Here is a 17,518-nt window from a genome sequence, read left to right as displayed (position 1 = left end):
GAAAAGACATGTGCATGGTACACATTCAACAAAGAAACAATAACCAGAACTTACAAGAACCCAAGCAAATCAATAAGAAAAGATTGAACAACTTCTTTAGAAACTGTGCAAGGGACATGAACACAACCTTTATGGGAATAGTCTACTGGACTATAAGCACCTGAAAAATGCTCATTGTTCCTAATCATCAAGGAGATGCAAATAAATACAATATGGAGACATCACTATGCCCACTAAGAATGGATGATGTCATAAATTTCCAAGACATCAAATGGTGCACAGATGTCGAGAGAAAGGAACACTCAGGGACTGCTGGTGAGAGTGAAAACTACTTACAACATCTTGGGAAAGTAGTATGGAGATTCCTCCAAGCACAAAAAGTAGTCCTACCATTAGATTCTGTCATTCCACTTTGGTATTTACACAAAAGAAACAAAAAGACATTTTATCATAAAGATATTTACAATTCAATGTTTATAGCAGCACAATCTGCAATTACAAAGATGTGGAAACAATGGAAATGACCTCCAACACGTGAATGTATTAATAGATTATGGTCTGTGTAAACCACAGAATACAACTCTGCTTCAAAAATTATGGGGTTTAGGGCGGCACCTGTAGCTCAAAGGAGTAGGACTCCAGCCAAATATGCCGGAGGTGGCGAGTTCAAGCCCAGCCCCTCCCAAAAACAGCAAAAAAAAAAAAAAAAAAATATATATATATATATATATAGGGTTTGTGTGCAGTGTCTGTGGCTCAAAGGGGTAGGGCGCTGGCCCCATATACCAGAGGTGGTGGGTTCAAACCCAGCCCTGGCCAATAACTGTGGGGAAAAAAGTGGGGTTTCGTATCTTTTGTAAAATGCTAGATAAAATTGGAGTCCATTCTCATAAGTATCACAACAATGCAAAAACTAAAACCACATTTAATAAGCGCTAAATTTGGACTAGTAAATAAGCACCTAAATGCACACATTAGAGGAAAAAGTCATTGAAACTCAAGTCAGTGAGACGGGGATAGGGCATATGTAAATTTCCATGCAACAGGTACACTGCATGGGTATATTGCATACTTCTTAGGTATACACACTTACAATTCAAATTTTAACCCTATAAAAATCAACTACAGAACCTAATCATGTCTATCCGCATATTAATCTAATCATATCTATCCCCATATTAACAAAGGAACCTAGTAAGGAAAAAAAGTCACTTTCAGGTGTGTCTTGGTATCACTGTTTCAGTGAACAGAGAAGCCAAGAACACAAAACAATTCTAGCTTGGACCCAGTACATCCTCCATGTTGTGTTAAGCGAGACAGAGCCAAATCCTGGTTCTAAAACATGTGATAACAGCACCATCACAACTCCATGGATTCCTTAACTTACCTTCTCTTCTGATTCGCATGGTGCCTGTTCAGAGCCAGGGCCTCTTTCAGATCTAAACTCAATGGCCAGGGATTGGCAGGGATACAGCACACTGGTAATTCTGCTTTGCCTTCAAGAGATCTGCCTCCTTTCTTAGCCAGAAAGGTCTTTATCTTTATACGACTTCATGGAATGGAAGTAAAAGGATGCCATCTGGAACCATGAAGATGCATTCCTCCCACTATTTGAACACCTCTAAGAACAATAAGATGAATGTTTTTCCAATGAAGGCATTTGAAGATGTAGTAGTGCAGCCAAGATGAAGTGCCAGGGTGGGCTGGGCAGAACAGAGGATGGATGAGGATGAAGAAAATAAAGATTGAGACACGGAAGTTTTTGGTCGTTTTCCTACTGAGAAGAGATCCATAGCTCCATCTTCAGAGAAGAGTTCCATAGCTCCATCTTGAGCAGTAACAAATACTCAAGAGAGCACAGGGTCTGCAGTCAGAAAAACAGCCCTAGAGTTTCCTTTCTGCCATACACTCCTAAAGTGTACTTGCACAAGTTACTTTAACTCTTCAAGTCTTAGTCTTCACATAGTAAAATGGAAATATTAATAACTGCTGTCTTCTCAAGATCAAAACTACTTGTGCGAATAAAAATGCTTCTAACCTCCAAAACGTGAAAAAGTGTGAGCTACTTAACTCTACTACTGCACAGGAGTGAAGCCCAGTGAATGTCATACCATCCTCCATTATACCATCCTCAAATTCTTATGATTGAGGCTATATACTAAGGAATTCAACATGGGACATATGACATTATTCATAATGTGAGTAGTTGTATCCAGGAAGGGCTTTAGGGTTGACCTCAGGTAAGTGAAGACCACTTACACATAGAGGAGTAGAATGTCAGTGAAGTGGGAAGTGTGAGTGAAGAAAACACAGCATTAGCCCATAGTAGAGAATATTTGCAAGATGGAGCAAGTGGATGATGGGTCTCTAAAGGAGAATGAGAAGAAAACAGCCTGGTGACATGAGGTCCACATTGATGAACTCCACCATCTTTAAGGCTGGGGTATCTTCACAAGCCAGTTTCAACAAACTGGGATTTCACACAAGGTATTCCACTTCAATGAGGCCACAGATGGGCAATGGGAAGGTGACAGTGGTGAGAAAGATGCCCTGAATGAAACTAAATATGATCTCCCTTGTCTAATATGGTGCTCATTCTGTGGTTCTTGATAATGATGTAGTGTAGAGAGTATCATGTGGTAACAAAGCAGTTGTAGCCCATTTATGGGTATAGAAAACACTCAATACAATCCAGGAAATGGTGGAAAAAGAGCTTTGACACTCAGCCTGGATAAAAAACAGTGTGTCACCTTCCAATCCTACAGAAAGGAAAAACATGTCAAAATGAAATGAGTAGCACAAGAAGAAGGATGTGGTGTAGGGTGAAGCTGAGTGAGGAGATAATAGCTGGTAGGATGAGAAGCATCCTCCCAAAGGACAAATGCAGACCAAAAGCAAAACAAAGAACCTCATCTCCAGGCTGTGTGTAGGGTGCCTGAAAAATAAATTGAGTCACCACCAAGAGATTCCTCATAGCTTTGAGACAGTACAAACTTGAAACCCAAGAGATTCAAGACACAAGAGTCTTAACCCCAAAGTCACATTACCATGCTTTTTCCTGAAGACTCAATGGGCTGTGTTTTAAAAAGTGATAACCTACTTTTTCAAGAGCAAAAGTCAGATCTTTATCAAAACACTAGTAGTAAAAAGTTTCTATTTCAGAATCTACCAATTACTTAACTGAAGAAAGAAATGTTTTCTAAAGTCTTCTGTAGAAAGATCAATGTTTAAAGACATTCAAAGTCTTCTGAAGTTAGACCACTTTTATTTTCGATATATTGTCTTTGAGCATATTTGTGTTTTAAACACAAACTAACACATTTAATAAGTAGGCAAGACAGATGCTACTAATCCTGAGAAGTAGGATATCAAGAGCGACCATTTTCTTTTCCATCGCATCTTTTATTCGTGACGTCTTTGAAGTTACCCAAAGTTCTTGAATCATGATTTTCTGTCCTGTGGCTGCATGAATGGACTGCTTCCTAGAATGAAGTTGGGAAGGCTTGTGATTGAGAAATGGTGTAGAGATGGCCACTCACTTACACTGAACATTTCACATTGTTTTATTCATCAACAGACATAGTCGTACTCTTAATTTTTTGATTAACTATGTTTTTTTTAAGTTCAGATTAATATGGGAGCACAGTTAAGTTACATGGTTCGCATAAGTAAGGTTAAAGTCTGAGTTGCAAATGTGTCCTTCAAACAGGGGTGCAATGCACATGGTGAGTGGGAATTTACCAGACTTCTTCCTTGAATCCCATTGAGTTTTTCTCTCATACGAGCATGTATTAATCTAATGGTGCCACGTTAGAACTAAGTCCATGTGATGTTTGTTGTTGATTCTTGTGACACTTCACTGAGGAGACTGGTTTCCAATTACATCCATGTGTTGCAAAAGATAAAAAATATCCACCTTTTGTTAGTGTAATACATATAAATATTCCAGAATTTATTACTCCATGTGTTGAAGGTCACTTGGGTTATTTCCACATCTTCATGATTGTGTATTGTGCTGCTATAAACATTCAAAGGCTGGTATCTTAATAAAATGTGCCTTTATTATCTTGGGAAAATTTCTAGTAATGGGATTCATATAAAATAGTAGGCCCATACTTAGCTCTTTTAGGCCTCTTCATACTACTTTCCATCTGGGCCATAGTAGTTGCAGTTCCATCACGAGTGCATGAGTATTGCTTTCTTTCTGCACCCATGCCAGCATCTGCTGCTTTGAGACCTTATGATTGGGGTATTCTCACTGGGGACAGGTGTAATCTGAAATCTTAATGGTTTGGATTTATATTTCTCTGATAATTAATGACAAAGAGCATATATTCACAATTAGTTTGTCCATTAATCTTTTTTAGTGAGACAAGTTTCTATTCTTCTCTCTTGCTCAGTTAATAAAATTATTTAATCTTATTGATTTTCTTGACTTGCCTATATATTCTGTTTATTAGTCCTTTGGTGATGTCTAGTATCTTTTTTTGGAATGGCCATTAGAGTTAATCTCATATTACTGTTGATGTCCTGAATATCATCAAAATGTTTTCATTTCAATGTTTTCATTACCTTCACAGAAAGGAATAAGTCATAATGGACAGATGAGACAAGTAGGGAGGATGATGAAGATCAGGAGGAAGAGGGGGAGGAAGATGAAGAAGAGGAAGAGGAGGAGGAGCAGGAGGAGGAGGAGGTGGAGGCCAAACCAAGAGTGAAAATGATGTTGCTCACTATTAACTCCCTCACAGACAGTGCTATGTGATCTGGTGCCTTGTCATCATGGAAGAGCTATGACTTTTTGGCTACAAATTCAGACCTTTTCTGTTGAATTTTTTTATCTAGCCTTTTTAATACTTCCCAAACTCAACTTGGTAAACCATTTGTTTATTTTTTTAACAAATTCATACTGAATAATTACTCTGAGATCAAAAACTTTAGCAACATCATTTTCACTCTTGGTTTGTACTCCTCCTTCTCTTTCTCCTCTTCCTCCTCCTCCTCTTCATCCTACTCTTCCTCCTCCTCTTCTTCCTCCTCCTCTTCTTTTTCCTCCATCTCCTCTTCCTCCTCTCCTCTTTCTCCTCCTCCTCTTCCTTCTCCTCCTCTTCGTCCTCCTCTTGTTCCTTCACTTCTTTCTCTTCTTCCTCCTCCTAATCTACCTCCTCCAATTCCACTCCTGCTCTTCTTTCTTCCACTCTTTCCTGCTCATTTCAGCTCCTCCTCCTCCTTATGGTCATCCTCCTTGTTCTCCTCTGCATCCTCCTCTTCTTGTGGAGAATTGCCTGACTTCCGTTGTGCACTTTGATGCTTATTTTCAGGCTTGTATTGGTATTTCATTTTATTTTTCAGCAGTGATAAAACAACCCCAATCCTGGATTGTTTGCAAACATATTTTTCAGAACAATTATCATATGTATTTTTGTCTAATTTTACTTTTGCTGCTTTAAAGTCACTGGTATCTGCAATGAGAACTACAACTTCCAGGTTCTTAGGATTTTCAATAGTATAAAATAATATTGTTTTCCAAACTTTTACCCAGTGAATGAGCAGGAAGTGGAGGAAGAAGAGAAAAAGGAGGAAGATGAGGAAGAGCAAGAGGCAGAGGAAGAGGAAAAGGAAGAGGAGGAATAGGAAGAGGGAGAGGAGGAGGAAGAGGAGGAGCAGGAAGAGGAGGAAGAAGAGGAGGAGAAGGAGGAGTCCAAACCAAGAGTGAAAATAATATTGCTAATGTTTTTAATCTCAGATTGATTATTCAATATGAATTACTAAAAAATTAATAAATAGTTCACCAAGTTGATTATTGGGGAGGATTAAAAAGTTTAGATAAAAGAATGCAATGAAAAAGGTCTGAATTTTTAGCCAAAAAATCATGGCTCTTCCATCATGAAAAAGCACCAGTTGACACAGCACTGTCTGTGAGGGAGTTAAGAGCAAGCAACATCATTTTCACTCTTGGTTTGGACTCCTCTTTCTCCTTCTCCTCTTCCTCCTCCTCTTCTTCCTCCTCCTCTTCTTCCTCCTCCTCTTCTTCATCCTCCTCTTCTTCTTCCTCCTCCTCCTCTGCCGCCTCCTCCTCCTCCTCCTCTTCCTCCTCCTCCTTCTCTACATCTTCCTCTTCCTTCTACTCCTCCTCCTCTTCCTCCTCTTCTTCCTTCTCTTCTTTCTTTTTTTCCTCCTCCTAATCTACCTCCTCCAATTCCGCACCTGCTCTTCTTTCTTCCACTCTTTCCTGCTCATTTCATCTCCTCCTCCTCCTTATGGTCATCCTCCTTGTTCTCCTCTGCATCCTCCTCTTCTGTGGAGGATTGCCTGACTTCCATTGTGCACTTTGATGCTTAGTTTCAGGCTTGTATTGGTATTTCATTTTTTTTTAAGCAGTGATAAAACAACCCCAAACCTGGATTGTTTGCAAACATGGTTTTCAGAACAATTATAATATGTATTTTTGTCTAATTTTACTTTTGCTGCTTTAAAGTCACTGGTATCTGCAATGAGAACTACAACTTCCAGGTTCTTAGGATTTTCAATAGTATAAAATAATATTGTTTTCCAAACTTTTACCCAGTGAAGGAGCAGGAAGTGGAGGAAGAAGAGAAAGAGGAGGAATATGAGGAAGAGTAAGAGGCAGAGGAAGAGGAAAAGGAAGAGGAGAAATAGGAAGAGGGAGAGGAGGAGGAAGAGGAGGAGGAGGATGAGGAAGAGGAGGAGGAAAAGGAGGAGGAGGAAGAGGAGAAGGAGAAGGAGGAGTCCAAACCAAGAGTGAAAATGATGTTGCTTGCTCTTAACTCCCTCACAGACAGTGCTGTGTGAACTGGTGCTTTTTCATGCTGGAAGAGCCATGATTTTTTGGCTAAAAATTCAAACCTTTTTCATTGCATTCTTTTATCTAAACTTTTTAATCCTCCCCAATAATCAACTTGGTGAACCATTTATTAATTTTTTAGTAATTCATACTGAATAATCAATCTGAGATTAAAAACATTAGCAATATCATTTTCACTCTTGGTTTGGACTCCTCCTTCTCCTCCTCTTCTTCCTCCTCTTCCTCATCCTCCTCTTCCTCCTCCTCATTGTGTTGAATGGCCTGACTTTGATTGTACACTTTCATGCTTAGTTTCAAACTTTTTATCCTCTGTCTTGATTTCTTCATGGAAATTAGATGTATTTTCTCAAGATAGGAGCTATTCAGCTTCACTTTTTGGTTGCATTTCAGGAGAAGATTTGATTCCTCCATCAAATACGAACTGTAGTTTGCAGGTTAAAGAATGCTACATTGTCAGAAATTTGTTGAAGTGCATTCAAAATAGGAACTCTTCATCTGGCCTACAAAGTTTCTGCTGGGAAATCAGCTCCCAAGTAGCTAGGGCTACAGGTGAGCCACAGCTGTTAATGTGATAGAATTAGCCTTGTAGATCAGGTGGAGCTTATACAGGACAGCTTATAGCATTTTCTATTTTTTTTTTTTTAACATGCTGCAGCTGTGGACAAGTGCCAGACAGAATCTTGGCAGGATTCTGTGGTGGAATATCTCTGCACATTGTTACATCCATCGGCTTGTCTTTAGGGGGCTGGTCCACCTGAACTAAAAGTCATACAGGAGGCTCTGAAGCCCATTTAGAATTCAAGGGCATCAAGGCCAGAGTCCAGAGACATTATAAGCGAGTCAATGCTTCAATTCAATTGCACCATTTTCTTTAATTCATCACAATGTGGGCCAGCAGCACAGTCGCTTTTTTTCTTCAAGCTCTCACATGAGGAAGCATTGCTGTCTGGAAAGCTAGATGTATCTGTCAAAAAATCAAACAGGATTAACACTCATACTTAGCACGAATAAACCCATATTTCCTTAGAAATGAACTATAATGCTTAGTTTTATTGTCTTTTCAGGTAATGTATTTCAATTCCTACTGCCAATAAAGAAACTATTACAATCACAAAATGTCAATACCAGAGATGTTGGCGTGGATGCGGAGAAAAGGGAACCTTTCTGCACTGCTGGTGGGAATGCAAATTAATACATTCCTTCTGGAAAGATATATGGAGAACACTCAGAGATCTAAAAATAGATTTGCCATTCAATCCTGTAATTCCTCTGCTGGGCATATACCCAGAAGACCAAAAATCACAACATAACAAAGATATTTGTACCAGAATGTTTATTGCAGCCCAATTCATAATAGCTAAGTCATGGAAAAAGCCCAAGTGCCCATCGATCCACGAATGGATTAATATATTGTGGTATATGTATGCAGCCTTAAAGAAAGATGGAGACTTTACCTCTTTCATGTTTACATGAATGGAGCTGGAACATATTCTTCTTAGTAAAGTATCTCAAGAATGGAAGAAAAAGTACCCAATGTACACAGCCCTACTATGAAACTAATTTGGGACTCTCACATGAAAGCTATAACCCAGCTACAACTTAACAATAGGGGGAAGTGGGAAAGGGGGGGTTGGTAGAGGGAGGGGGATCGGTGGGATCACACCAGTGGTGCATCTTACAGGGGTATTTGCGAAACTTGGTAAATGTAGAATGAAAATGTTTTGGCACAGTAACTGAGATAACGCCGGAAAGGCTATGTTAACCACTGTGATAAAAATGTGTCAGATGGTTTATGAAGCGAGTGTATGATGCCCCATGATCATATCAATGTATACAGTTATGATTTAATAAAAAAAAAAAAGTAAAAAAAGAAATATTACCACAGGTGTTAAAATGGGAAATGCCTGTTGAGGTGTACTAGATTTATCTTAGGTCCTGATGAATGGTCTTTCTCTATGCAAAATTTTCCCAAACAATGAAAATGTCATTAGACTAAGTGGTAATAACAAAATAAAAGTAAAAAAATAATTCCAAATACCTAGTTCTGCATAAGAATGTACCTTCTAACATGGGTTGCTGGATGTTAAACATAGCTTACTCTTGGGAAATCCATTGACTAAGTCTATCAGTTTCTTTTGCTCAAGTTTCTGTAATATCCATTACCTCATTTCATATTTACAGTAATCGTAAAGAAACTTTCATCCACATTTTTTAGATTAAGATATTGATGCTCAGTGGCATAAAACAATTGGCCAAAGATAACATAACTAGCAGCTAGTGATATAGGAATTCGTAACCTGGAGGTTTCTTTTGTCTTTAATTTTAACATCTGTCTATCTGCGAATAATGCAAATTGTTGTCAAATGATCTCATAGCACAGTAAAATTCTGAGAAGTGTCTCAAGAATCAGGGAGCGGAAAAAAGAAAAATAAGAACATCAGTCCTGCCTCTACTACTTCTGATATTTCTATTCCAGTTTCAACAATATATACGACGTATATTAGAATTCCTTAGCTGGGCATTGTGGTGGGCATCTGTACTCCAAGCTACTTGGAAGGCTGAGACAAGAGAATCACCTAAGCCCAGGAGTGGGAGATTGCTGTGAGCTGTGATGTCACAGAACTCTACTGTGGGTGATAAATTGAGAGACTATCTCAAAAACAAAAATTTCTTATAAAGTTTAATTTTTCAAAAAAAAAGTTCGAACCATCCTACTGTAGCATGCTGCCTCTGATAACTTATGAAAGCTAGGAACTTATCACACACCTTATTTAACCCTACCATCCTGTTAAATACCCTGACCTGTTAGCAGGCCTTCTAAGAAATGATGGGAAACCCAGGGCTCTGTTGAGCCACATATCAGGCTTGCTTTCCTTCAGCTTGCATGGCTTTGAAGAAAACAACTGTGCCAGCATCTTCAGAGACATGAGTCAATTTTTCACCAAGAGCAACCCAATTATTGACAGTACCTGAGGGTTTTTCTTGAGTATTTTATATTCCGGATGACTCTCCAAACAGGGCAGTGACGTGTCCTCCAAAGATGTTGCGGCAGTTTTTTATCACAAATTCCACAAGCTGATTAACGTATAAAAAGAAGCATTTATTTTCATATAACATGTTGATAAATTGCATTTTATATAGTAAACTGAAATTTAAGAAAGTGTATTCTATTTAACTTCTATAAGACATTGTCTTTAAGACTAAATACCTTCCATTTCCTTTACAAATGGTGATTCAGTTCCCCAGCAAGTATAATACAAAAACTTCATTACCTTTTCTGCAGAGGCCATTTCTTCTCTGCTCGCAGAAGGATGCCAAATAATACTTGGAGCCATACACACCCCTAAGTGTAAAGCATCCATTTCATTTGCCGCGGAGAGTTCAGCGATATTACTCAAGACCAGGAACACGTACCGTAAGAGCACAACGTTTGCTCTTGGTAGCTGGTCTAATAGCCTAAATACAGAAAAATGCACTCGGTAAGCAAGGCAATTTATTTCATTCTTGTAAAGGCAGGCAACACTAACTTTGCATGAGGTACAAGGCAAATAGGAACCCAGCTCAGATACCCAAGTTTCAGTTAATGTGGAACCCAATGAAGTGAGAACTGCAGGGAGACAATGAGAAAAGAAACACTGGAGATTTGGGGGGGGGGCATATTTACACACTGTCTTCACAATACAATGAAAACTTAGTAGAATTCAGATAAGTATCATTTAAAAACGAATACCCTTCATGAAATACTTCCCTGAAACTAGCTCAATATGTTGAAGCTTAGGTAAATCTTGCAACATTTAGATTACTCTCAACCACAACCCACCAAAACCTTTCTGATGAAATTAAACAGTAATTAATTTTAAATTGCTCCTTTATTTTTAACTGGCAACACAGAAATGCTGTCTCTAGGTGAAGAACCAAATCCCAGTTGTAAAGACCACCCGGTCCATTCTGAGAGTTCATTGTCTGCTCCACCATGTTCTGTGGTTGATTTTGTTCCAAATATTGTCTCATTTCTTTTTTTTTTTTTGAGAAAGAGCCTCACTATGTCACCCTGGGTAGAGTGTTGCAGTATCAGTTGTCAGTTGTCACAGCAAACTCAAACTCTTGGGCTCAAGCTACTCTCTTTGTCCAGCCCTTTAAGCAGCTGGGACTACAGCCACCTGCCACAATGCCCAGCCATTTTTTTCTTTTTTTTGGCAGGTGTTTCGCCATTGTTCAGCTGGCCCAAGCCATGTTCAAGCCTGGATCTTTCAGTGCGTGTGTCCGGCGCCGTAACCACTGTGCAACAGGACGCTGAGCCAAATCTTACCTCCTTTCTATCACTTTTTACATATGTGTCACGTTTTCATTACTTTCTTTTCTACTATTCTCATTTGGTAATTGCTAAGAGATTCTTTTTTTCTTTTCTTTTTCTCTCTCTTTTTATCTCTAAACAATTTTTTTTATTAAATCATAACTGGGTACATTAATGCATTTATGGGGTACAATGTGCTGATTTTGTGTACAATTTAGAATGCTTACATTAAACTGGTTAACATAACTGCCACCTCACTTTCTTTATGATAGTGTTAAGACATTTATACTCTACTCTTAATTGATTGACATGTACCCTTTCAATATACACCCTAGGTGAAGTTCCACCAATTACCCACCCTCCACAGGTCCTCTTCCCTTCCTTCTCCTCACTCTCCTCTTCCCTCTTTCATTCTGGGCTACAGTTGTGTTTACCTGATTATTTACCAAAATATTGTATTACTGCTACTCAGAAAACTTGGACAAGCTGATATTCACGATTGTTGCTTTTTTAATAAAAGAATCTGCAACCTGAGGAAAACAAGCATATCTGACTCCTGTTGTACAAATCCCAGAAAAGACTTTCTTCAGCATAATAGTCTGAAAAGAAGTATAATTCCTCTGAGGAGGAATTATGCAGGACTTTCAAATGGACCAAAAGATTACTGGGTGTATTGTATATAAAATAAGGCATCTAGTAAACGCTTTGGGGATACTATGGGATCTTTAAGCCTTTTCACAACCAGGACTGTTTACATCTCTGTCAGTTGAAGATAACTGTTAGCAGTGTACATAAAACATGGCAAAAGAATTGAAAACTCTGTCTGGTAGAGAGACAACAGATTTCTCTGAACCCTTGCTCTGGTAGAAAGGGGGATATTTGCATCATTTTGTAAATTTATTTCAGTATTTCTGGCTCACTTTGGTTCAAATACGTAAGGTTTCATAATGTGCAATCTATAAAGATGGCTACACTATCTTACTGATTTCCTTATTAATTATTAATTTAACTAAAAGCATTGTTATGCATTTATTTCATATTTTCATGAGAGACATAGTATTTTATTTTATCTCTTTATTTTATTTGTGTATGTATGTATTTATTTATTTATTTTGAGACAGAGTCTCACTATGTTGCCCTTAGTAGAGTGCTGTGGCATCACAGCTCACAGCAACTGCACAGCCTTGATCTTAAGCAATTCTCTTGCCTCAGGCTCCCAAGAAGCTCCTCAGGCACTCAACACAATGCTGGGCTATTTTTGTTGTTGTTGTTGTTATTGTTGTTTGGGACAGGCCAGGTTTGAACTTGCCAGTCCTGGTGTATGTGGCCATCATTTGGCCTCTGAGCTACAGGGTCTGAGCCAACATAGCCTTTTAAAAAAATATTTATTTTTTAATGGTACATAGGATAAATACATATATGAATGATATGTGTATTATAAATATAGATAAAGGATATTGTGAACAATGACCAAACAAATATGTAGAATTTGATGCTATCTAAATGGCTTACACCAAACCCTAATGGAAGTGGAGTTATGATTATGCCACATGGCTTAGTTTCTGGTATCTTCAATATCTGTACTATGTTCCAACAATCCCCAAAAGTATGCATATAATTCATATTTAAAAGATGTTCAAGGAAAAATATCTATACTAAACAATAACATGCACATAAATGATAATGAGTGTCTTGATTTTTCACAGAACACACACTCTTTAGTCAGAGTAAATAAACATTTCTTTTCTATTCTCTTATCATGTTGGATATATCCAAGAAAGGACTATCGAATTGGTCCCAAAATTTCCCTTGGCACGAGAAGAAACAATTTACTTTTTGTGATCATACTGACACTGTACAACTCCCTTTTTTACTGACATGACTCAAGAAGTGCCTCATGAGCTGAGTGATTCTCTGCTTTGTTCCCACAATATTCTCTAAATATCTCTTTTATAGGACAGATTAGACTGCACTGACAGTAATTTCTTGGTTTATCTATCTTTCCCAAAATGAATTTCTTGAGAAGAGGAAATAAGTCATTTTCTCTCTATGACTTCAGTTCAAGAATTAATACAGATGTTTAATTACTTTGGTATTTACCAAAATTAAGATCATAAATTGTAGCCTGTGTTATGCTGCATTAATTCACTTCCAAAAGCCACAGTTGACTCCCCTTTCTGACTCTTCCATGCAAGTTTCAATTTGCAAGTCTTATTGGGGTTTCTGGCAGGGTTCCATTTGATTGTGTCTGTAGAGATTTTACATTTCTTCATTTTTGTGTCTCTCAAAAATTTCATAGTGACCCACATAACAGCTAGTGAATTAATGAATAATAGCTCTTTTTATTCATTCAAAGTCAGGTACACAGAAGGGGCACAATGTTCAAGCATTTCATGCTTATTGGATTAGTGAGAAAACAATGACAGTGACAAGCTAATAGAAGCCAACTTCTAACCTGCTGCCCATGAATATAACTTTGAGTTTTAGTAGACAAATTATAAAATGTAAGGTATAAAATTAATTTTTGAGACATAAATGTTAAAATAATTACCTTTTAATTTTTTCAATTTTCTGTCTGTCGCTGCTTTTCTCCATTACGGACAGCCACTCGTTGTAGAGCCTTTTCGCAAAAATGCTTTCCGGAATGTTTTTTAGAAAATCCTTACACAGAGGAAAAACAAATGTGTTAAGGCTTATTCTCATATCAAGTATATGCCAGAGAAGCCAGAAAGAATATAACTTGTTTCAAAGTTTAGTGAAGTCCTCCCTTCCACGAACTACACAGAATTCTGTGCCAATTCACCACTGACTTTTCAACAAAGAAATGAATGCTTTGATTTTTTTTTCCAAATAAACCTGTAGGAATAACTAAAGTCAGAATAACTGTGAGAAAGCTAAAGGACTCTCTATTTGGGTGGAACCTCCTCTGTGTACACATTTTAGCAGACTTGTACGACATCCTATGTTCTGGTGTTAAGGTGGTCTTCATGCCATCAGTATATGATATGGAAATGTTAAAAGAGCAAGTTTGACTCCACTTTACTGTTTACTCTTTTTCTGTTATGTTCCATTAGCTTCAAAACCGGTTCCTCTTCTGTGTCCCTCCATTGCATAACTATGAATGCACTCCTCTAAAATTGTTAGTGATGTAAGTTACTAACTACACTGGTGATTATATCCTTGGTGATTATCCCTTTTTATGATCATGTTGTTTCTGACCCTCACCTGCGAGTCCCCCTCCCTACATTACCTTAGGAGATTGTAGATTGTATTTTTTTGTGAAAATGAATTACTAAGTGCTCTTGTGATCATAGCCTAATAAACTGACTAACACACCTCACTCTCTGTTGCTTTCGCTTCTGGAATTATGCATGCTTGACCCCTGGAAAAGTTTTGCCTTCTAAAATTCAGAGCCTCACTCAATTCAGGGTTGCACTCAGAAACTTCATTTTAAGACATTGGGGCAGTTGCCAGCCGGCTCTTCAATAAAAGTTCTCCTCTTTAATTTGACTTGTCTGGTGGTGTGGTCTTTGAGGGGACTCCTGGACGTAACATTATAGAGATTCCAGGGAGGTTCTCCAGACACTGACACTGCCGATACTCAGGCGGCCTCCAGGGTGAGCTTTTGTTAGAAGCCCCCTGGAAACTTTCCAGGGACCCTATAGTACCCAGTGCCCTCAGGAGAAAAGCTGACAATCACTCATAAATTCTGCCAAAGTCCACCTCCGGAAGGAAGAAATTTAAACACCTACATCTGCCTAGTGTCTGCAAACGGTAGTGTAACAACTTGTTGTGTACATTTCTTGTTGTGCTTATTTGTTCTTGTAGACCACTGTGATAATATATAACTGTTTGTTGTATTTGTTTGTTGTGAGTTGTGTAGGGCCTTTAGGAAACTCTGAGGGAAAGCCAAAGGGGATGGAGCTGTGGACAGGAACCCCAGGTTGCTGGGCTATTGGCCTGTCAGAGCCTGTCAGGAGCGTGTGTCAGTAGAGCATCCCACCCCTGAAAATGCTAGAAGAAAAACCAATGGTGAGTTTTAGCCCAGCCAGAGACAGCAAGACATTTCTGCTGCTGAGACATCATTGCTGTGGCCTCAGTCCACGGGGAAATTGGGGTTCAGAGGGCAGGTGAAAAGGGACTTTGATTTCTATCCTCAAGAATGATGCCTGAGGTTGGTCCTGAAAACCTGTGAGACAGTAACCTCATACTCCCGGGCTTTGGGCCTGTCAGAAGCAGGAACCCTGGGTTACTGAGCTATTGGCCCATTGGGGGCTCCCACAGAACACTGGGATGCTGATGGGGACCCCTAACCACAGTTACACAAAATTACATATTTTAGTTCATTCCTGTTCCATTTATGTCTTATGCATTTAGTTAATATATTTTAGTATGTACTTTTGCTTTTTTACAACATAGTGTTTTCATCACCAAAACCAGACTCACACCTAAGCTGTCTTTTCAAACATTTGAAGGATATTTTTCCACAGACAGAGTTCTCCAAGGAACACCTTAGGACCCTTTGTGAACTTGAGTGATGAGTTTTTAATGTGGGATGTCCCCCTATCCATTCAAAAGTGCTTTTGAGCCTTTTCTCTAACAAGTTTAGAAAACAGCCTCAGAGAATCTAGTCAAGATGACTGGTGGAGATGGATGAGACCACCTTGGGAAGGAGAGTTCAGATGCACCTGGTGGTTTCTGCTAATCCTTCAGGTCCCCTTTATGAGTCTTCAGGGAGTCAAACACAGGGAGGAACTGGCATGCAGGAACAGGCACCTATACAGGCAGACGTCTAAGACAAGGTAAGATCCATCTGGGGTTCCCACAATTTGGGTGGAAGTGGAGGGTCTGATCAACCTATGAGTCTGTTGAGTGGTGTACGAGTGTGTGTATTGGTTCTGAGCATATAGAAATGTGAGAGTAAGTGTGGACTAATAGACATAGTTCATGTCAGGCCCTTGTCTGTCTTGTTGTTTTATGTCATTTGTTCAGGGTTCATGGGAAAATTGGTCTCGGCCTGAAACAAACAGTCTTGGAGACATTTGTGAGTGGATTGCAGATCTTTTCATTCAAGGGATCCTTCAAGACTTTACTCCTTCTGAGATCTCCTTCTTTACCTACTTGCTCTTATGTGTCCTACAACGCTCACCACTTGGTGTGCCTTTGACCTGGCAATCACTGGTCTCTTCATCCGTATTATTGCTATTTGGCTTGGTAGTGCTGCCCCTCCAGAGTAGTCCTCCAAATGGTGTGTGGCTCTGACTACTTGTTTTATCTCTTTGTGGCAACCTCGTTCATACTTCTGTCCCCACCCAGTGTATTTTTCCCAGCTAGTTCTAATTCTTCTGCATCTCCCTAGCTCGTTGATGCCTCATCCTCACCAGACTTTGGGTCCCTCTTTTTTCCATCATCTGGGGAAGACTCTTCCATCATAGCAGTAGCTCTTGACATGAGGCCCTCTCTTTTTCCTAGTCTAGGGAGGTCTCTATTGCAGGAAGTGGTGACACTCTTGAACTACATAAAGACCCTGGAGACTTGTCTGTTCCATTCTCCCACTATTCAGAGTTATAACTCAGAGTGTCTTTCCTTCCAGGATTCTTACTCTTAGCATTTGCCCCTTTTGTGGTACTCTTGGTTCCCATCAGTCAAGAGAAAGGAATTGTGTAGTTTTTATAATATTATTATCCCCTGTTGCCTCCAAAATTTCCATCCTGTTGACTTGTTAGTACATGTATTTTGTCATCCTATCACATTTCCTGTAAGCCTTCATTCTTATGCAGGCAACAGGGTTGTTGCCGGAATGGCAATGATGACTGGTTAGAAATTCAGACATATTAAAAGAGTTCTGATTCCTTTCACTGCCTATAAAGACTAGCCCACTTCTTTAATTGACACCTGCTATTAAAAGTGCCATTAAAGGACAAGAGAAGGCCACTCAACGTCAAGTCAGAATCTAAGGTATTTCAAAAAACATCAATGTCCTCATGTCACTCTAGTATTATACTTTTATTCTTGTCAGAGAAGTAATAAGAAAAAAAATAGATCGATTCCAAGGCATTGCCTGTTCTATCGTATCTTCCACTAGACATGTGCCTGAATGATTGTGATTCAGGCTTATTGTCACAAAACCTAACCATTTGGGGGCTAGGCTTTTGATTTTTCTAATTCCAAACTAATTTGAACTATTGCACCCATTTTAAAAGTCAGATAGAGAAGAGGAAAATTTGTGATTTCAAAATAGGGCAATTCTTTTAAAAACCTCCATAGAGAACATACTCATGATTGCTCTTGAAGAACAACATTAAATCTTACAACTATCCTTGAATGAAAATAACTTGGAACCATCTTAACTAACTCTGCCACAGTTGGAATAACAACTTAGGAGAGGTTCTGAATTG

At 38.9% G+C, this 17,518-nt stretch overlaps 1 protein-coding gene across 1 annotated transcript; it reads right to left on the bottom strand.

Annotated features, from left to right (window-relative positions):
- Positions 1–7,773: 7,773 nt before the first annotated feature.
- On the bottom strand, positions 7,774–13,719 carry LOC128574216 (rho GTPase-activating protein 20-like). Its single transcript, XM_053574855.1, has 4 exons — positions 13,672–13,719; positions 10,099–10,282; positions 9,796–9,901; positions 7,774–7,790 (listed from the first exon to the last, which is right to left on the bottom strand). The coding sequence occupies exons 1-3, from the start codon at positions 13,713–13,715 to the stop codon at positions 9,818–9,820; spliced, it is 312 nt and encodes a 103-aa protein (XP_053430830.1). The 5' UTR covers positions 13,716–13,719; the 3' UTR covers positions 7,774–7,790; positions 9,796–9,817.
- Positions 13,720–17,518: the final 3,799 nt, after the last annotated feature.

Source organism: Nycticebus coucang, chromosome 21 (assembly GCF_027406575.1).
Source record: "Nycticebus coucang isolate mNycCou1 chromosome 21, mNycCou1.pri, whole genome shotgun sequence".
NCBI classification, from domain to species: domain Eukaryota; kingdom Metazoa; phylum Chordata; class Mammalia; order Primates; family Lorisidae; genus Nycticebus; species Nycticebus coucang.
Note: the sequence above shows the minus strand (reverse complement) of the source record. Positions and strands in the feature narration are given on the sequence as shown.